Source organism: Megalobrama amblycephala, linkage group LG2 (genome assembly GCF_018812025.1).
Source record: "Megalobrama amblycephala isolate DHTTF-2021 linkage group LG2, ASM1881202v1, whole genome shotgun sequence".
Lineage (NCBI taxonomy): Eukaryota > Metazoa > Chordata > Actinopteri > Cypriniformes > Xenocyprididae > Megalobrama > Megalobrama amblycephala.
Window position 1 is genome coordinate 48,371,102 of NC_063045.1, and position 23,172 is coordinate 48,394,273.

The 23,172-nt window shown below is 34.0% G+C and overlaps 1 protein-coding gene across 3 annotated transcripts in view; it reads right to left on the bottom strand.

Annotated features, from left to right (window-relative positions):
• Window positions 1-5,478: 5,478 nt before the first annotated feature.
• gabrr3a (gamma-aminobutyric acid type A receptor subunit rho3a) overlaps window positions 5,479-23,172 on the bottom strand; it is a 35,460-nt gene continuing 17,766 nt past the window's right edge. For 2 of the 3 annotated variants that reach the window (XM_048181611.1, XM_048181612.1), the window contains 8 exons: window positions 22,536-22,648; window positions 17,905-17,972; window positions 17,303-17,526; window positions 14,634-14,716; window positions 12,552-12,689; window positions 8,524-8,676; window positions 7,727-7,920; window positions 5,479-6,261 (listed from right to left, as the gene is read on the bottom strand). In XM_048181611.1, coding sequence (XP_048037568.1) covers window positions 5,959-6,261; window positions 7,727-7,920; window positions 8,524-8,676; window positions 12,552-12,689; window positions 14,634-14,716; window positions 17,303-17,526; window positions 17,905-17,972; window positions 22,536-22,648 — 1,276 coding nt within the window. In that variant the 3' untranslated portion in view covers window positions 5,479-5,958. The remainder of the gene's footprint in view (window positions 6,262-7,726; window positions 7,921-8,523; window positions 8,677-12,551; window positions 12,690-14,633; window positions 14,717-17,302; window positions 17,527-17,904; window positions 17,973-22,535; window positions 22,649-23,172) is intronic. The other variant, XM_048181613.1, reaches the window with a different exon arrangement.

Below are 23,172 nucleotides of genomic sequence, written 5' to 3' on the forward strand. Positions count from 1 at the left end.
TGGCGGGTTTGAACGGCGATCCGATTCATGATTCGATACACTGATTCACTGTGCTCCGATGCTTCATGAAGCAGTGTTTTGAAATCGGTCATCACTAAACAAGTCGTTATTTTGTTTTTTTTGCCGCACCAAAAATATTCTCGTCGCTTTATAATATTAATATTGAACAATTGTACTCACGTGAATTGATTTAGATGTGTTTTTAGTACCTTTATGGATCTTGACAGAGGAAATGTTATTGTTGGCTATGAAAGCCGGTCCGTGTACGTTTTGATAGTTTGTTTTCCAATTTGAAATGAAATACGCAGAAACGAGAAAACGGTCGTTTCCCGTTTTTTCGTTTGTTTAAAAAAACGGGAAAACGAGATTTTGACTCGATTTTCGTTTTTTCGGGTCACGGATAGAAAACGGAAACACGACTTCAAAACTCGTTTTCCACATGTGGGCGGTCATTACACGCCCCTTTCAGCCGATTGGTCAATCAAATCTGAGCCAGTGACGTCATCTTCAGTTCGTTCAACAAAATAATAGTCCTCTGCCGCTATATCAGTAGATGTCATAAATCGGCTTTCTTCTGTGCAACCTATAACGCGTATTTCACAGAAATATGTTTGCACAGATAAAAAAAATATATATATAAAAAAAAGCTTTAAAAAACTACATAATTAAGTCTGTTTTTAAGCTGTCATTGTGTTTTTAAAATGTAAAATGTAAATGCCTCAACATCTGTTACCAAGCACATGACATCCTTTGGGCTAATACCACCGATCAATAGGCTATACATGGGTTTCATGTGACGTCACTGTATTCTATCGCCGCCATATTTGGGACCGGTCACAGCTGCGCGCCCTGTTTAAGTCTATGGTGACAGCAGCTACAACTACCAGAGGAAGGCCAACGAAACGCTTTCAGAAGGTTCACAACAAGTTTATAATATATCTAGGATATGTGGTGCTGTTAGCCGTTTCAACAGTCGTCAGAACTACAAATTTATTTGATCCCAAAGTAGTTAGATCGGCAGAATTATTGGCTTCATTCAGAAGGGACCACACCACTGGCAGCCAAACAGCAATGCACAACATTAATAACTGCTGGGACTGTCATTTACGTAACATTATAACGAGGACACTATTGTAATAAAATGTTGTGAATTCTCTGTGTTGTTGTTTCAGCGTGTTGTTGTGGTAAGAGCGCGTCGACTGAGTTAAACATTGATTACATAACTTGTTCAAACTTCACTTGTGCATTCGCGTCATTTTGTACAGATAAAACTTATTAATTTTATTAAGTATAAATATCTGATTATTCTCATAAAGGATGTGTTTCGTTGAGGTAAATAACCCACAGAGCTGATGATCATCTATAGCTTCAGTGCGAGCGCTCAAAAAGTAAGACAAAACATTAATATGATTGGGACTGTCTTCTTCTTATACATGATATTATAATCGTATATACTTGTAAAATAACGTTGTGAATTATTTGGGCTTATTTGCTGTGTTTCGGAGTTTCAATGAGGTTACTTCAAGTTCATCTGTGCGTGATTTTGTGCAAATACTAGTTGTAATATTATTTTTATTTTGTATTAATATCTGGATTATTTTATATAGGATGTGTTCCGTTGATTAATTAAAAAGTTGAAAGTTAATTAACTTTCAGTTTATGGGTTTTTTTATTCTCTTCAGCTTCAGCGTGCGCAGCTCAAACAGCAATGATTAAGTCATTAAAATGTTTAACGTTACTACACAGTATTATTAAAACTTTAATATTTCTTTTAGAAAATGAATGCATTATTTTTAATAACTAGCTCTTATATTCTAGTATTATTTTCATCAACACATAGTTTGATTAATAATAAGGATCATGAACAATAACAGATTTTTTTTTGTATACAATAACATCAATAACAGATTCATTTTGATAACAGTATTATTTGAGCTGCGCGCGCTGAATGAACACCCGTAAACTGAAGCGCTTTGCTAGAAGGTTAATTAACTCAACAGGACACATCCTATGGTAATTCATATATATTTATACAAGCTATACATAAAATTACAACTTATATTTGCACAAAATCATGCACGCATGTACTTGAACTAAGTAATGTAGTCAGCTGGTGTCGTGAATTTGTTCATCCTGTAACACGCCGAAACACAGCAACTAGAATTCATAATATTTTCAAATAAATCAAATAAATTTGAAGTTCTGACGACTGTTGAAACGGCTATAAGCACCACATATCCAAGATATATTATAAACTTGTTGTGAACCTTCTGAGAGCGTTTTGTTGGCCTTCCTCTGGTAGTTGTAGCTGCTGTCACCATAGACTTAAACAGGGCGCGCAGCTGTGACCGGTCCCAAATATGGCGGCGGGCATAGCGGAAGTGACGTCTTTGAAACCCATGTATAGCTACATAGACTATTCTCTATAGATCAGTGGCTGCACTCATTTTTTTTTTTCTTATTTTAATGTTTTGTTTACATTTTATACATTTAAGTTCAATCATTTAGCAGACGCATTAGACTATGCAGTCATATTAGAAAATAGGCTATCCACTAGGTGGCAACACCTAATAACGGTATCACCATCGGGGGGCTTTTTAGTTTTCCTTAGCTTATAAATGGTCATACAGATTTTATCTCTTAAATTAAACACTTTTATGAACACAGTGAACATTATTATATGTCACAGTTTACTTGCTATCCTCACTTTTTCTGTCTTTCCTTCGCTTTTGAACGAATTAGCTATAAATGGCCCTGAACATTTTACTTTCAATTTCAATTTAACGGCTATTGGCGATTCTGCGTCAATTGCTTTAGTGGACAACAGCAAAACAAAAACTCTCGTATATTAAACATAGAACTTTTATTATCTTTGTAATTATTTTATTATCTTTTATCATTTTTGTAATTATTTTATTTTGTAAATATTCGTGGCTTAAACAGCGGGAAAATTTACTGTATGCAGTTCTGTGGATGTTTTGAAAAACTTAAACTAAACGAAAATTATTGTTGCCTTGTCAATATAATTTCTGTTTTTTCCCCCTGACTTTCAACTGATGCGATCATCATCATTTCATTAACCGACAAGATTATAGTAAATTAGAATTAAACGAAATTTGATAAATGTCTGTGAATCATTAAAAAAATCCCAGGGATTTAGTTTTAGCCTACATGAACAAATAGCAGAATAAACAACAGAACATGAGGATTCATCATCATCACGCACCTGCCGCGCTTCTGTGAACAACAAATGATTCACTTATATAAAAGGAATAAATAGCCTATGTCTATGCGCGAAATTTATTTCACTTAATTAACATATTACCAAAATGAAAGGTTTCCTTTCTGTGAACTTCTCAAAAATGAACCGACACTCATATTGTCGCATTTTTTCCCTGAGACGGCAGAAAATTTCTTTATTTTACGAACAATGTTTTGTTTTATTATGAGTGTACAAAAATAATAGGCCTATTTAACCCTTCACAGATTCGAATGGTGTTACATATATTTGACCATAAATGTCTGAGTATTTTAAGTTGTTTCCGCTTTTATAAGAAAATTCAAGTGAACGCGTCGGCGCCTCACGCACACACAACATCAGTTTTAGTAACTTGACATCACAGCCTGTTAACTGTCAAAATAACATACATTCAACCAAATCTAAAAAGTTATACTACTCATTTTAAGTAGTCTGTGTAGGCTACAATAAAAGCGTTTAAATAATAAATATAGTTTAGCCTCCAAATCGTGAATACTGAAACATTTGGATTTGTGTCAAATTAGAGAGGTAGTTATAACGCCGGTTTCTGTTTTTAGTTCAGCTTTAAATTAATTTGTTTTGGCTTAACATTTATATATTATTTTTGTCATAACTAAAATAGCTATGTAGCTGTAATTTTGATCTTTAATGTTTGATCTTTACATATTCCCTCAATCTTTTAACCAGGCTATTAACATTAGCCTATAATTCAGCAGGCAATGTTAGGCTATATAAAATAAATAAATAAAGAGAGATGAGCAATTGTTCGTTTTTCCAAATTGCTTACACTACTTATTTATTGTGATTTATTCTATTTATTCAAAATAGAATAAAATAAAAACTGTAGTTTTTTTAATCTGTGCTTTTCATCCGCTCCTCTGTGTGTGGGTAGTGCAGTTTCACTATGCATATTAAACTACAAACAGCATTACAACAGTCTGTGTGCTGATTAACATTTCTGAAATAAATATTTCTGTGAAATACGCGTTAGGTTGCACAGAAGGAAGCCGCAGAGGACTATTATTTTGTTGAACGAACTGAAGATGACGTCACTGGTTCAGATTTGATTGACCAATCGGCTGAAAGGGGCGTGTAATGACCGCCCACATGTGGAAAACGAGTTTTGAAGTCGTGTTTCCATTTTCTATCCGTGACCCGAAAAAACGAAAATCGAGTCAAAATCTCTTTTTCCCGTTTTTTTTAACAAACGAAAAAACGGGAAACGACCGTTTTCTCGTTTCTGCGTATTTCATTTCAAATTGGAAAACAAACTATCAAAACGTACACGGACCAAAGCCTCACTGAGCCATCGTATTTCAACCAAAATATCTTAATTTGTGTTCCAAAGATTAACGAAGGTCTTACGGGTGTGGAACGACATGAGGGTAAGTAATAAATGACAGAATTTTCATTTTTGTGTGAACTAACCCTTTAATAAGCAACAAATCAGCATATTAGAATAATTTCTGAAGGATCATGTGACACTAAAGACTGGACTAATGATGCTGAAAATTCAGCTTTCATTTTATAACATATTAAAAAAAGAAAAGAGTTATTTTAAATTGTAATAATATTTCATAAAATGACTGTTTTTACTGTATTTTTGACCAAATAAATCAGCCATGGTGAACATAAGAGACGTCTTTCAAAAACATTAAAAAATATTACCATCCCCAAACTTTTGAATGGTAGTGTAAATGTTATGGATAACTGTGATTGGTCCCTTTACATGTCACTTCCTGTTCAAGTGGGTGGTTCACCAGAAAAACATGGCCCAGACTTTATACTAAGTCAAAATTTGTCAAAAGTACAGACTGCGATACCAAGTCAGTATTGAAACTTTAAAAATGTGACTCTGAGCGCTGTTGAGCGGATTCGTAAACATCTCTGATTGGCCATTTGTGTTCACGCGCTCAACAGATATGTCTGTGATTGGCTACAATGATCAACGCTTCAAAAACATGTTGTAAATAGACATCAATAATGCTTTTCACCGAGCGCTTACACAGATACACATGGTGAGCATTTGAAATCAGGAGTCTATCAGCAGACCGGCTGCTTTCAAACGCTCCCGTGCATTGATCATTGTAGTCAATCACAGACATCTGATGAGTGCGTGAACACAAAGGCCAATCAGAGGTGTTAATGAATCCACTCAACAGAGCTCACTTTTTACTTTTGACAACACTATATTATATAAGACTAGGACTAGCAGGAGGTTTATTTAATTTATTTTATTGAGTTCACATGTTCATATAATTATTAATCATATAAAGCAGGTTGTCTTGGTTTCCACATGGGTTGGCTTGAGAAAGAGACCCGAGTTGAGTAGATAAAGCTGGGATGGTGGATGGATCTCATCGGAAAAGTCATAAGCAGCCATTTGTACAGTATATCCTTGAATGAGATGAACATGCTCCTTGTGTTTGAGAGTTCATTTATGACAAAAGACATTCCTTCAAATGCTATAAGAAATACAAAATGTTTAAAATGTCTCTTAAGAGATTTTTTTTTTACACGTGAACCATATCAAACGTCCATATGGATCTTTCTCCAGTAGCATTTTATCAACACTGTCCACTTTGTCAGGTCACTTGTGCTTATTGCAATCGTTTGTCCATTTGTCTTGTGCAATAACAGTACTGTAGCTTATCCTGGACTTATTACAGCGACTGATCAGAAAAACCCAAGCTATATAATCAGGAGTAGATACACCAGTAGATGATGTTGAAGAGAAGATATGCCACTGGAAAGAGGATTCTGGAGTACGAGTCAATCATGTAGCTGTTGCTCATTATGAATCTGATGTTTTTGCCCATTGAACGTTTCCTCCAAAGTCTCGTGCCTTCGGTGGGCGGGGGCTCAGTGGAGGAGGCTCTGGGCGGGATGGTCCGTGTGGTGCTGGGTGTGGTGGGGAGCTCGGGGAAAGGCGATACATCTATGTCATCGTGAAAACAGCCATCGTAGGCCATAGCCTGGGTTGCGTTGTAGGAAACTGGAAGCTTTGGTTAGAAGCAAAAGAAAGAAATTTAGTGAATATCTGTTATGGAGTACAAAATAATGATAAAAAAATATTCATTTATATTAACATTTATGTTAACATTATACATTAAAGCCAACTAATGCCATATGCAACCCATTTGATTTGAGTTGTTACTGCAAAATAAACTAATATGGGTTTTCCTTATTAAAATTTTAAAAATCTCTCTCTTTTCTTTTATTCCAATTAAATTGTTTTAATTTTGTTAATAAAATTATAAATAAATATTATATTATATAATTTCTGAATTTATAATTGTATTATTATTATTATACAGTATTTATATTATAATTTATTATTTATATACAATAGATTATTATTATTATATAGTATTTATCCTTTAATTTTATTAATAAAAATGTATTATAGTATTATTTTAATTTAAGAATTCATATTTTTATTGATTTTAAGCTCTCTCCGTTTTAATTTTTTAATAAAATGAAAAGCAAATTAAGTTGTTTTAATTTTGATAATAAAATTAAAAGTAAAAATTAATTATTAATATAAATATTCATTATTTATATAACATTATTAATTAATAATTTTATTATTATTATTATATTATTATTATAGTATTTTGCCAGAAACGTATGGTTACCAAGATAATGTTTTGTTAGGCTAATGCAATTGTTTTAATTTGTTAATAAAATTATAAATAAAAATAAATGTATTTATATTATATTATTTATGAATTATTAATTTTATAATAATAATAATAATAATAATAATTATTATTATTATTATTATTATAGTATTTTGCCAGAATCGTTACCAAGGTAAAGTTTTGTTAGGCCAATTAAATTGTTTTAATTTTGATAATTTATACTTGTATTATTAATATTATTATTATAATTAGTATTATATAGTATATTATAATCTATTATTTATATAAAATAATTATTTTAAAGTATTTATCCTTTCATTTTGTTAATAAAATGATAAATACATGTATTATATTATTTTTAAGAATTAATATTTTTTATTGATTTTAAAATCTGTTTTAAAATAAAATATAATTATTATTAATAGAAATATTAATTATTTATATTAAATTATGAATTAATAATTTTATTATTATTATTGTTATTATTATTATTATTATTATTATAGTATTTTGTCAGAAACGTATGTTTACCAAGGTAAAGTTTTGTTAGGCCAATGAAATTGTTTTCATTTGTTAATAAAATTATAAATAAAAATGCATGTATTTATATTATATTACTTAAGAATTATTATTATTATTATTATTAATGTAGTATTTTGGCAAAAAACTATGGTTACCATGGTAAACGTTTGTTAGCCCAATGAATCTGTGTTGCCATAAAATGACCATAGGGGGGCGACGTAAAAGTGAATATTCAGTCCTGGTCACAGTTACCAGAGCAAATATTACCATCTATAATCTCTGATCAGCGTGTGACCCTGACCTTTCCTTTCTGAAGTTTTTTCATCTCTTCCACTGTAGTGAAGTAGTTCACGGCAGCATACTCGATGACTGACAGGAAAACGAAGAGGAAACTGGCCCAAAGGTAGATGTCCACCGCCTTCACATAAGACACCTGAGGCATTGATGCTGAGACACCCGTTATTATAGTAGACATGGTCAGAACGGTTGTGATTCCTGTAGGAGTTAAAAAGATGCATGGGTGACAGCCGTGACATATTAAGAGGAAGTTCAAAAGTTCAAGCAAAGAATGTTTCCATTTATGACATCTCACACAAGAGCCCCCAGATTATAGACGTTCAAACTGTGTGTAAAAGGAAATGAAAGTGTGAGAAATGCATGACATCCAGGACACATTTCTTAAAATTAGTCACCGTTTATTCCAAATTCTCACGCAAGCTTTCTCTATTAGTTCTTAAGAAGACAGTGTGGGGAATTCTTCTATTCTGTGACTCTATATGGGCATGATGTCATTGACCCGTGTGAAAAGAGCAACTTCCTGGCTGGGTGTCTTAACGCCTGCTGGCCTGAGTATCAATGTATTTTTGAGGTAATTTAACTCTGTTCTCTCTAAACCGGTTTGTGCTTGTTATAACCAGAGAACACACAGTAAAACACACACAGCTCATTACAAACTCACCCGGGGTGATTTTACAGAATCAGGTTTTACGTTAAGATCTGACCAGTTAAATAGAACAAATAAACAGTTTTTTAAATGTAATCACCATGGTTGCTAATGGATAGGATTATAAAATGACAATGTTTCTGTAAGAGGTTTACCTAGAGAGACACGTGCCGGTACAGCTCTCCTGTCGATCCAGAAGGAGACCCAGGAGAGCATGACCATAAGCATTGTGGGAAAGTACGTCTGCAGCATGAAGAAAAATATGTGTCTCCTGAGGATGAAGTTTATGTACAGCCTGTTATACCAGCCTGATAGAAACAGAGAGTACAGGACATTTACAACAGATACTGAAAACAAGGAAGAAATATATTAAACCTACACTCTAAAAATAAAGGTTTTTTTCACAGTGTTACCATAGAACAGGGGTGTCCAAAGTTGGTCCTGGAGGGCCACCGTCCTGCACAGTTTAGCTCCAACTTGCCTCAACACATCTGATTGGAAGTTTCTAGTGCACCTAGTAAGATCTTGTTTAGCTGGTTCAGGTGTGTTTAACTGGGGTTGGAGTTGAACTCTGCAGGACAGCGGCCCTCCAGGAGCAGGACTGGACACACCTGCCTTAGAAGAACCATTTTTGGTTCCCCAAAGAACCTTTCAGTGAACAGTTCTTAAAAGAACAATATTTTTTCATTGTATGAAGAACATTTTAATAATCTAAAGAACACTTTCTACTATAAAGAACCATGGAAAGATTCCATGGATATTTAAAGAGTTAGTTCATCCAAAAATGAAATTTCTGTCATTAATTACTCACACTTGTGTCTTTCCAAACTCATAAGATCTTTGTTCATCTTCAGAACACAAATTAAGATATTTTTGATGAAATCTGTGAGCTTTCTGGCCTCCGATAGATGGAGATGTTATTACCACTGTCAAGGCCCAGAAAAGTAGTTAAGAAATTGTTAAAACAGTCTATGTGACTACAGAGGTTCATCCTTAATGTTATGAAGTGATGAGAATACATTTTGTGCACAAAAAAACAAACAAAAATAATGACTATATTCAACAATTTCTTCTCTTCCAAGTCAGTCTCCTATGCTGTTTATGTAATAAACACAGTGCAGCGCTTCCGGGTTCTACGTCAGAACGCCGACTCGTTATTGGCCGGCTCCTGCTTCAGCATCACACGCATGTGCTCACGTGAACAGCGTCAGCCAATAATGAGCCAGCGTTCTGACGTTAACCCCGGAAGTGCTGCACTGTGTTTAATTATCTTAATTTGTGTTCCGAAGATGAACGAAGGTCTTACGGGTTTGGAGCGACATGAGTAAATAATGAGTAATTGAGTAATTAATGACAGAAATTTCAATTTTTGGGTGAACTAACCCTTTAAGGTTCTTTATGGAACCATCAATGGCAATATAAGAGTGTATATTACAATATTATTACAACCTTAATAAAAAAGAAAAAAGAGAGGGATCTTACTTTTATTATAATTAACGGAATAATAAACTTAGTGACATCATTTCGTACATGTTAGATGATTTAGTTAAAATAAAATTATTAAACAATTTATAAATGTATTGTTAATTTAATTTTAATGGTAATTTAATAAACAAATGTATAAAATGAATAAATAATTGTATAAAATAAATAAATAAATAAATGTCTTTATTGAAACTGAAATGTTTAGTTTTATCTTTATGCACTTTCTAAGAAATTTGAGACCATGACATTTGTTAGCTGAGGCAGTTATTGGCACTGATCTTCAACATTTTTTATGGAAACAGGTTTTGAAACACAAAACATGTTTTGAATAAGAAATATCATGGATTATTATTTATATATATGTATAGTACTCAGCGTAAATGAGTACACCCCCTTTGAAAAGTAACATTTTAAACAATATCTCAATGAACACAAAAACAATTTCCAAAATGTTGACAAGACTAAGTTTAATATAACATCTGTTTAACTTATAACATGAAAGTAAGGTTAATAATATAACTTAGAGAACAAACTTTTCAATTTTACTCAAATTAGGGTGATGCAAAAAACGAGTACACTCCACTGAAAGTCTCTGGAGCAAAGCTAAATTTTAGACTACAAATGTCTAATTTAACAAGAATTGAAACACAGGTGAGTCTAATTATTCATTACACAGGTGTCCAGCAGACAGTTCACTATAAAAGGGTGTTAAAACCCCTTCCCATTTCATGCTGTCAGTAATGGCACCACATGGAAGAGAAATGACACAAGACCTGAGAAAGAAAATAATTTCTTTACACCAGAAAGGTGAAGGCTACAAGAAGATCAGCAAAGCTTTACTTATTAGTCAGAATACTGTAGCAAAAGTGGTACAAAAATTTTAAAAAGATGGAAATGCAACCATCTCACAGAGACGTCCAGGTCGTCCACGGAAGTTAACACCCCTTAACAGGAGCGTCTTCTGATGAGAAGGGTTGAAGAAAATCGGCATGCAAGTTCACTGCAGTTATCTAAAGAAGTAGAAAGCCAAACTGGGGTGACTATTTCCCGTGACACAATAAGGCGTACACTGCAGAGGAATGGCATGCATGGGTGCCGTCCACGAAAGAAGCCTCTCCTAAAGCTCAGGCACAAAAAATCCCACCTAGAGTTTGCCAGGGCCCATGCTGACAAAGATGAAGACTACTGGACTCTATATTCTGGAGTGATGAGACCAAGATAAATGTTTTTGTTTTGGCTCTATACTGAAAGTGAAGATGCTACCATCACTCTGTGCCCTTGGCTCGTTGTGCACTTTTCCAACATGACAATGATCCTAAACAAACATCTAACTGTTGGATTTCTGAAGAAGAACAGGGTGAAAGTGATTCATTGGCTCCTGATCCGAACCCAATCGAACACCTATGGGGAGTTCTGAAGAGACAAGTTGAGCATCACTCTCCATCCAGCATCCAGTCTCTAAAAGAGGTCATTCTTGAAGAATGGAAAAAGATAGTTGTTGCAAAATGTCGCCAACTTGTTCATTCCATGCCTAGAAGACTTGGTGCTGTCATTAAAAATCATGGAGGCCATACAAAGTACTAGATGTAGTAGTTTTTTTGTTGTTGTTGAGGGGTGTACTCATTTTTGCATCACCCTAATTTGAGTAAAACTGAAAAATGTGTAATCTAAGTTATATTATTAACCTTACTTTCATGGTATAAGTTAAACAGATGTTATATTAAACTTAGTCTTGTCAACATTTTGGAAATAATTTTTATGTTCATTGAGATATTGTTTAAAATGTTACTTTTCAAAGGGGGTGTACTCATTTATGTTGAGTACTGTATATATATATGTATATATATATATATATATATATATATATATATATATATATATATATATATATATATATATATATATATATATATATATATATATATATATATATATATATACATAGCCTACACTACCATACAAAAGTTTGGGGTCAATATTTAAATGTTTCTGAAAGAATTATTTTAGGCTCACAGCTGCATTTATTTGATCAAAAGTATAGTAAAACACTAATATTGTAAAATAGTATTACAATTTTCTATTTTAAAATTAATTTTAAATGTCATTTATTCCTGTGATGTTAAAGCTGAATTTTCAGCATCATTACTCCAGTCTTCAGTGTCACATGATCCTTCAGAAATAATTCTAATATTCTGATTTGATGCTCAAGAAACATTTATTATTATTATCAATGTTGAAAACAGTTGTGCTGGTTAATAATTTTGTGGAAACTTTTGTGAAATAGATTTTTTGTAACAAAGTCTCTACTCACTATTTATCAATTTAATGCACCCTTTCTTAATAAAAACTTACCTACCCTAAACTTTTGAACAGTAGTGTACATGTGTGAACTCTAACAAGGCACACCAAAACTGAATTTACTGTTTTCTATTAAAATGTAAAACATTTAAATCCCACAGTTAGTAACAACTTTTTGCCTATCTATAATCAAATATCTATGATTTGGGGAAACGGATTGAGAAACCTGAGAATGACCCAAGAAATCAAAGGCAAAGGAAGGAAAACTCTGCATATATCCAACTGTTTCAGCCAAGAATGCTGGGATATCTCATTCTCTGGACTCTATGTTGGTTCGCTGTGATAAACCACATGGTACTACGGTAATAAAAGCATGCAGGAGGAAGTGAAGCACACATACCGGTGCTGCTGTAGAAGGCTAGCCCGTAGGAAGGGTGGAATTCTTCAATAAAAAACTGCGAGAGTGCAATCTCGTCAGTCCTTAATGAATCGTTCCCATTCTTCCAATAGAGCATGAGGTCGTTCTCATTGTACGCGTCTTCAAGAGAGCAAAAAACACGAGGGAAGGGGAGTAGGGATGTATGAGACAGGAAACTCTCTTTGAAGATACATGGGCAGCACCCCTCAGGGGAGAGAACACAGAGCATCCAAAGCTAGCTCCGTCGTCTCTCCTCTGAATCGGAGGCCCATGTAATTCTGTGTGTTATGTGTGAAAGAGACAGAGATATTGTATGCAACTTTAAATCAGTTCATCTATGCAATTATTTTATATCTGCAACAATGAAGTCTGTATGAATCAGATTAAGTATGACTGTTGGCAGTTGATAGTGAGTAACTAAAGAAGGGTAATATGGTAAACCACTTGCAATCCAGAACTTCTATAGAGTTCAACAGTGCCCGCCCACTTTTTCAGAGGCGTTGGTTCCGAAAGTATATTTTCCATTAATTTCTCCCATAGGGATTTCAAAAAAGTCTTTGTTAAAGAGTTACAAGCATTGAACCAAGTCAATCAGTTATGAGGAAAATCATAACATTGCAAACTTTGATTTGAAGCAGAAAAGTTTTTGAAAATCTGACAAAAATACAAAGGTAGAAGACTGTGTACTTAACGGCTTTACTGAGGGAAAGAACTACAATCCCATGAAGCATTGCGAGCAGCATAATTGAATTAAAAACGATGGAGAAAAACTATAAAACTATATATATATATATATATATATATATATATATATATATATATATATAACTATATATTTTAAATTTACTGCAAAATAAACATTTATATTGCAATATTTAATTATTTTGGGAGTCTCAATTATGTCATTCGCAGTGCTTCATGGGAGTGAGCAGGGCTAGAGAGATTTTTTTGTGCGTTTTGCTTGTTTCAACACTTTGATTGGTGAAATTTTCTGTATAGCATCATGGGTAATATAGTTTTCCACCACAAATTCTGCTGTTAAACACATTTATTTTGAAACTAAGTTGAAATAATGGGACTGACGGCTTCAACAGAAGCAAATACCACCGATTAAATACCTTGTAGCTCACAGTAGGTCTGTCTTTAAAGCTTTATAAGTTATCGTTACAAATCAATTTCCATATGGAGAAAATGAATGGAGTTTTCACTTCTGGAACCCGACTGTTGCACTCTATTGAAGTAGTTCACCCAAAAATGGAAGATTATGTCATCATAATCATGTCGTTCCAAACATGTAGGATGTTCTTTTGTCCATTTCAAACATAAGGAAAAGTTTTCATGAATATCTATGCTGCTCTTTTGACATATAATGAAAGAATATAGTGACCAACCAGTGACTGTCAAGCTACGAAAAAGCACAATAAAAGTGTTTTTCCATGTTTTCGAAAGAAGTCTGAAGAAAGGCTTCATTTGTAATTGTCAAAAGCACAGTAAACTTTAATATTGTTAAAAAAACATTACAATTTAAAATAATAAAATATAATTTATTCCTGTGATGCAAATCTGAATTGTCAGCATCATTACTCCAGTCTTCAAAGTCACATGATCCTTCAGAAATCATTCTGATATGCTGATTTGCTGCTCAAGAAACACCTATTATTATCAATGTTGAAAACAGCTACTTAATATTTTGTGGAAACTGTGATCATTTTTCCTTGAAAAATGGAAAAAAGAAGAAAACAATTATTTATTTCTTGTTTCCAAAACAAAAAAAAGAAAGAAAAAAATCTTACTGACCCCAAACTTTCATTGTACAAGCGGAGTGAACATTCTTTCTCCTTTTGTTTTCCACAGAAGAAAGAAAGTCATACAGGTTTGGAACAAAATTGTGACAGAATTTTTGTTTTTTGGGTGAACTGTCTCTTTGACAGTACATTTATGATATATTTACAGGTATACTGAGAGCATAGGGCTTTGACTAATTATTTCCTTGTACTCTGTTGACAGTACTTACTGTTCAGTGTACATGCACACATGCATTCAAACACAGAGGGTCATACTCACAACTCTCCAGCTCTAGAGAGCAGTTCTGTGTGTCTAGAGGAAACCTGCTGAAGTCCATAGAGCAGAGAGCCGTCACTGTGATTCTGCAATTCACAATTCAGTACAGCCTAAACAAATCACTTACAAAGAGACTGAAAATGTCCCTTTAAATCTGAGACATGTGCTTAGCAAAACATCAAATTATAGAAACAATTGAGATGAATTGAAGTGAAAACTGATCCTGCGCATGAATAGGCTCAGGCACACCTGACCATGTACACAAGCCTACACTTGCAGTGCACACTGGTACTTCTTGGGAAAAAAAAAAATCTTGTCCAACTATTCATAAGAAGTATTTAAAAGAAAACCACACCTTATTTGTCAGATAAAGTAAACAAAGGGAATTTGGTCAAACACAAATTAACCTGTATGACTTTCTCCTGTGGAACAAAATAGCATATTGTGTTCAGTGTTGATATGCTAACTAAACTAAAACTTTTAATATATTTTTAATTTAAATAAAGCTGAAATAAAATAAAATAGAAATATTAGATTTACAACATATTAAACAAAATGTTTGAAATGTTGACTAACTGAAATAAGCTTAAGTGCTAAAATTACTAATTTATAATGTAATAAAAATAATTAAAGCTACTAAATTAAAACATTTTAAAAACTAACAAAAATGTCAAAAGCACATAAAATAACAAAATTACACATAAAAAAAATAAAATTGTAACTGAAAAACTTAAAATGATAACTGAAAATATAAAAATAAAAGCTAATCAAAATATTAATAGGAATTCTAATAGTATATATATATATTAGGGCTGTCAATCGATTAAAAATTTTAATCTAATTAATTACATACTCTGTGATTAATTAATCTAAATTAATCGCATACATAATTTTGCTGTGAAAGTATTAAATATTTCAATTCAAATGAATCAATGCAGGGTTTTTCTTGGGTCAAAAATGGCCTTCGGTGGTGACAGACATGGTCATCCACACAAACAGTAAAAAGTGCCATGTGATCTGCGAGCCCGATACTGACAATAAAGTACCCGTCACTCTCACTGTAATTCTTTCTTGCCCTCTTTGCAAAAAAAAAAAAAAAAAAAGTGATTTTATAGCTTTGTAAGAGAAGATGCTTTTTTGCTAAACCTGAAAAGTATTAAAAAGTAGCATTTAGAAGTTATATTAACTAATAATATAATTTTCTACCATATACAATTGAATGCACCTAGCTAACAACAACTTGCTTTGTTCTGGTTTCACCTCACTCCAGTCTGATTTTATAGGTAGGCCTAATTTACTACACATTGTCATTTAAATAACCTGAAAATATTGTGGCTAATTTTACAAATCACTCTTGCTAAATGGGGTAAGCACACTTATGTTCTCATTTCAGAGTTGTTCGAGTAAATGATTCATTATAGACCGTGTGGACAGATCAGTTGTTGTCATGATTCATTAAAATGAATCTGTTCAAATGAGTCATTAGGTCGCGAATTGGACATCGGCGGACGTTGACGCATTGCGTGCGAATCGCGACTGTTATTAGGACATCGCAAAAGATTTGTCAACACAGAAAACACTTCACCACTGGATAGGATTTTCTTTTTGTTTACTGAAAGTGTGGTTTATGTCAGCTGCACGTACAGGGCGCCTGTCAGAGAAGATGAGGTGACGTTCTTTTGAGCACTATTCACACCCAGCGGTTATTCAGGAAAAACATTCTCCGAATGCGCCTCGTGAAACGGATTCGGTCTTACGAACTTTTAGCATTGTGTCAATTGATTTAGATTATTATGTGTGAGGTAGAGAGAGTGCAAAGACGGTGCTTACTTTGAAGACAGAGAGAGCTCACGCACACGAGGGAGGAGCTCTGCTCGTTCTGTCCGTCAGCGCAGTCGTCTCCTTCATTTTACAGTCGAATGGTGGCTAGAACGGCTCCAGGTTCAAAGGTCAATACGGAATGGATTAATCTGCGTTATTTTTTTTAACGCATTATTTTTTCTCAGATTAATTAATCGAAATTAACGTGTTATTTTGACAGCCCTATATATATATATATATATATATATATATATATATATATATATATATATATATATATATATATATATATATATATATATATTCCAAATCTTCAGCAGAAGAAAGAAATTCATACAGGTTTTGAACAACTTGAGGGTGAGTAAATGATGATCATTTTTGGGTGAACTATCCCTTTAAGGATTCAGTCATAGCGGCTCTCAAGTTAAATGCTCACCGAAGGGGAAGATTATCACTGAAAAATTACAGGATGTCACAGATTTCAGGATGTTCCTAACACAAAGCTGTTGTATGCCCTCAGAAGACTTTGTTATTTCTCCTTTTAAATTACTATGAACTATTGTGGTACGAAAAAGTCCTGAGGGAAATTCTTCCAAATATGAGTTTCACAGAAAAAAAGAAAGTCTTACAGGTTTGGAATGACACGAGGGCAAGTAAATGATGACAGATTTTTCATATTTGGATAAAATGTCTTGAGCACCAAAATTTACTTCAAAAGTAAAGAGCTGAAAACTTCTTATTGACTTTTTTCTTATTGACTTTAAACACAGGAGGGAAATGCCTCAGGGCAACTGCTAGTTTCACAGCTTGTAAAAACATCTGGTTTGAGAAAAAGTGGCTTCATGTGGTACCTGACGCTGTAAAGAATGTTTCCATCTGGATAGACTCGGAGCATGATGTTTTCCATGGTGGTGTCATGAATGAAAGAACGCTTGGAGTGAACGAAGAAGACGTCTGGCACCCAGATCTTTTTCACCAGCCGAGCATCAAATGTTCGGCTTTTGTTATTGCTGGAGGGGAAGGCCAGTCTGTCGTCCTGCCAGTAATGTCTAAGGTACAAGGTCATGGTAAAGTCCTATGCCCACAAAAAGACATGAAAAACATTTTGTCAGTTTGCATAAACCACTGCTTTATATTTTGAATGACACTGTGTATATATGATTATGCCCGTTGCCACACGTTTGGTTTCACCACATAATTCTCATACTTCCCTTGTGCTATTTACCACTTAGGAAAAATAAAATAAAATAAACACACGTCTATTCTGAACATGTTCTTAGTCTTTGTTGTGTGATGGTTTTGACCTTTGCCCTCTGCCTCAGTAGTGAATCCAATCTGTTGAAACGGTCGAGGATTTAAGCTTGATGTATGACTAGCACTGGGAGTTGAGGGTGTGCAGAGCTCGCCAACAGGTTAAAGGTTAAAAGTAATTTATAAAAGAGCAGACACTTACCATATTGACCTCTGAAATGCTATCAATGCTCTCCACCTGCACGTCGATGCCCACTGGAATAGCTGAACCTGGGCATAATGTCACAAACAGAAAAGAAACAGTCAGAATTGAGGGAAGATCACACATAGAGTAAAAACAAAAACACAAATTGATCTTTTTAATATCTCAATTGTGTCTCCTAGACAGTAATGATGCTAAATGGTGACTTATAGTTTTCTGCTTCTCATTTTTCTGCTGAGAAAAAAAGAGTCTCAGAAGAGATTCAACAATGTCTCATTATATATGTGCATATACTAAAGTCAGTTCGAACTGAACAATTTCTCATCAAATTCGTCCAAAATCAAATGATCTGTGCTATTCACATTAACTTTTTACCTCTATAGGTTTGGGAACAATAACTGATTCTTACTCAATTGGTTCCATAAAAGTGATCATTGAAGTCTGATTCACGTCATGAGCTAATGACTCTTTTGAGCTGGTTCATTTAAGTGAATCAAAACATTCAGCACGACCAGTCTGACTGCCGATCAAAAGATGCTCATAACTCCTGATCTCTTAAAGTGACAGCTCAGCCAAAAATGAAAATTCTGTCCCCCTCAAGTTGTTCCAAACCTCTATAAATTTCTTTCTTCTGCTGAACACAAAAGAAGATATTTTGAAGAATATGGGTATCCAAACAGTTGATTGGCCCCATTGACATCCATAGTATGGAAAAAAAAAAAATACTATGGATGTCAATAGGGCCAATCAACTGTTTGGTTACCACCATTCTTCAAAATATCTTCCTTTTCGTTCAGCAGAAGAAAGAAATTCATACAGGATTGGAACAACTTGAGTAAATGATGCCAGAATTACAATTTTTGGGTGAACTATCCCTTTAACCCTTGCGCTGTGTTAAAAATCCTTTACCTAATTTGGTGTTCCCAGTCAAAAACGTCTTTTAATTGCTTGGAAATCCCATATCATGCTATATTATCATAAACTCAGATCAGCGAGGCCAAGTTCAGTCATACATGCTAACTGAAAGAAAACAAGGTAACAAAAAGATTTATTCCAATATTTGTTAATAAAAAGAGATTTACAAGCAATTAAAAGGGCAATCAGAGGAACACCACAAGTGTAACAAGGTGTAACAAAGTACAAAAATTATAAATGTTATACCTTGTGTGAGTTTTAGTCCAATGTGATAACAATAACAAGCATTTTCGGGGAAAAGAAAATCTTCTCAGGGTCAAATTGGCTGGAACACAACATGAGGGTTTTTAAGTGAATCATTTATGAATCATTTTATGAAGTTTCTCAGTTAATCTGACTCATTTACTGAACTGCAAGTAATTAATGTGTAATGTCCGAATCTAGAAACCTAGAACTGATGTGGTGCTGAGGTTATGTGATCTTAAGGCTGGTGAGACCTAAATCAGTGTACTATAGACTTGTTCAAATGACAGTGTACAGTTAAACACACACATCATGAGTTTTGTGTTACTACATTTGTGTTCTTTTACATTTATCATTTAAATGGTCCCATATTGCATTTGTCTTTCAAATATTTCTTCTTTAAATTCAAAAGAATCATTAATGTAACCTTGAAGAACCAATAAATTCAATGTAGTCCATCTCTGCAATGTTAACTGTCTTGACACTATCAGATCACCACCTATTTACTTCTGAAACCCATCAGTGGAGGCAGTAAGCAAATCAAATGAGTAAATATTTGTGAGAGAAGGACTATATGCAATTTGCATTGCCATAGCAGAGTGACTTGAAAAACATGTTTAAAGGTGCTAAAGAGGATGTTTTGTTTTATACATTTTTGCAATATTACTTGAAACTGTCTTTACTAACTGATAAAAGACTATTTATTAGGTGCACTGAAAGGAATAATATTAATATACTGTACATCATCTGTGCACGAGGTAGGGCCTTAAAAACATCAGCCAATCGTTTACGCGATCATCGCGTAAATGATTGGCCCTCTGGCTTGTCAATCACTGCCATGACGTTCCTTGTGAGAGACGTGCGCAGCTGCGCGCTCCAGTAACTTTCCACACTCCACAGGCGCCGCATGCAATGTTTTTGTCAGGAGACAGGAGTAACAACTGCATATTATGAGTTACCTGCGGTGAGTCCGACATAATGAATCCACTAACACGACACAGCGAATGCCGGTGGTAAACACTCGTGTTCCAATACTCGTGCACGAGTTTTGGGAGGCGTTCCCTCGAAATGAGCTGTGAAGGAGGGGGGTTGTTCTTACGCATGCGCTCATTTCAAAAACTCACTAACAGTCTTTGGTTTCTCAGTCGACGAAAAGATCCTCTTTAGTACCTTTAACTATCATAGTTGCATCTATCTGAATTAAGCACTCTGCTTTGAATCTTGTGTCAGCTGCTTTTCTTCAGAAAGTTTGAACATCAAAACATCAATCTCTCAACTCTACATAGAGATCCAACACATCTGCACCACATTAAACAAACACATGGAGACCAGTTGCATTCTTTCTGAGTAATAGAGCATCACTGAATCATCTCTGCAAAAACATCAGATTTTACCACAGACCTTATTTTATTCATTAATCGAAAACTGCTATGATAAATTTCAGAGGGTTTATAGCTCGAAAATGCTAATTCTCTTTCAGACTACAAACTAAACAGGTCAAATAGTATATAAAATGGGCATTTCATTGACTAACTGATATGACTAAGAAATGATAGTCAATGTTTAAAGTGGATCAAAACCTTTCATCAAAGTTGTCCTAAAACCTTCTTCTGATGAACTTTTTTGATCCACTTCAAATGATGACTACTGTATAAAGTGTCAATTGTGTCGAATGTTAAAATAGTCGCCTCACGACTGTGTCATCAACCAAATAAACTCTGAAAAGAGATGTTAAGCTTCCTCCAAACAGAGATTTAACTCAGCGCACATGACTGTTTTCAGAGAACCACCAGCACGACTGATGTTCCCTAATCTGGACTAAAATAAAGCTGTATCTCAGTGTTCATATGTAGGGATTAGGACTCAAAATAACAAAAAAGTACCATGGTACTACCCCTTTTTTGGACATATACCACGGTATTCTTTGAAGTAACTTGGAGTGCCATGTAAACATTGTAAATCATTAAGTACCATGCTAAACAGTATATTTCACAGATTTTTTTCAACATCAAGATTTTAGATGGAAATGAATATATTTGTACACTCTTAAAAACAAATGGTTCCATGAAGAACCTTTAACATCCACGTAATCTTTCCATTGAACCAAATGTTCTTTGGAACCTTTCTTTTTCTAGCATGATTTAGCATGAATTAGCATGTCACTAGCATGATTTAACATGTTATCATGAATTAGCATGTGTTAACACTTTACTAGCATGAATTAGCATGTTACTAGCATGATTTAACCTGTTGTTAGCATGTTTTAGCAAGTTAACATGCTGCTAGCATGAATTACCATGTTGTTAGCATGATTTAGCATGTTGTTAGAATGAATTAGCATATATATATATATATATATATATATATATATATATATATATTTTAGTACAAAAGCTTTTGCATGAAATAAGATAACATGGTCATTATAATGTTTCAATACTTATCAAATACATTTCCAGAACGTCACCTAAATGGACCCAAAATCACATATAGAACAAAAGGTCTGAGAAGATTATTTGATTGGAAAAACTGCACACCACTCAATGTTCTTATTCTAAAAACAGCAACCTTTGGCTAGCATGTAAGATTTAGCTATATTCTAAGGCATTCTCAGAGACCGACTAGAATTATAATCCAGATTACTGTGCATAAAACACATCTGTCCTCAGTGTATTGTCTGCTTACCACTACTACCAATCTGGGTCAGAGTGTTTTTTATTCTGATGTGGACGCACCGCATATGACATTCTAACCTACATTTTTGACAATCTCAGCGCCAGAGTCACATTCTGGTCATTTGCCCTGCTGTGACTTTTAAAGCTCTTGATCTTGAGTTCAGCCACTGTAACAGAGGCAGAACACAGTACTTAACCCCGTTCTGTGTGGTATCTCTCAATGGACATATACGTACAGCAGCAAGTATAGATGATATCTCTATCGGCACAGCATGTTTCATACAATATAAGCAGATTAAAATGCATGTGAGCATTTTCAGAGAATATAGTGTTATATATAATATTATTTTACAAAAATGATCCATATAGCAAAAAAAAAAAACAACAACATGATTTTCAAAGAACATTTAAGGTCATTTCCTGCCACTTACATAAATGGCTAGTGTAAAGTATGTGATTTCCATCAGAAAAACGCAACACGATTCCCATCAGTAGATTTTTGGTTAATCACATCATTGTATCTTTTTTTTCCCCCTCTCACTGTCTCCTGAAATTGTCCCATCTGTAGTACCTCTCTGTGCTGCTGTTGAATGTCACGACATGAATTTGTGCCAACTCCGCTGAATGAGATTTCATTCCCAATGTCATTCAAATAAACCATAAAGACCAAGATAACACATGATGCTCAGTGTATATGAAAGCAACAAATATTTATTTTGAGAATAAAACCATCATTACTGATTTTGAAGTCCAAAAGTAATTCATAAGTGGCTTTTTGAAAGGACAGGATTCCCTCACCTCCAAAACCAGGCCTCATGGCGAAATCGTGATCCTCGATTCGCAAGAGCTGCTCTGATTTAATCAGCAAAGATTTGGTGCTGTCAGACTTCTTCATTTTAAAGTCTATTCGTCTGTTTGAAAGAAGACAAAATGGGGATGATTTATTTTTATGATGTAAGAGACATAAGCAAAAACATACCTGTACACAAAAGTTCTTGGTTACATTTTGAGTAAATAACCAGAACGGACTGAAACTAGAGGTTTGGAAGAGAGGGTTGTTGAGAATCAATCAATCAATCAATCAATCAATCAATCAATCAATCTATCTATCTATCTATCTATCTATCTATCTATCTATCTATCTATCTATCTATCTATCTATCTATCTATCTATCTATCTATCTATCTATCTATCTATCTATCTATCTATCTATCTATCTATCTATCTATCTATCTATCCATCCATCCAATTAAAAAAACTTTCTGCCACAAATGGCACTGTTACCTGAGAATGACCTGCCTCCGGATCAGTACTAAAAGACTAAATTACTACCCAGTGCAGTTTTTGTTTTTTGCCTCACATAGCCAGCTCAACCATGAGCTCTAATTACAGAGTTCCTTTATCCACAATTAATTACACCCTCAAACACACACA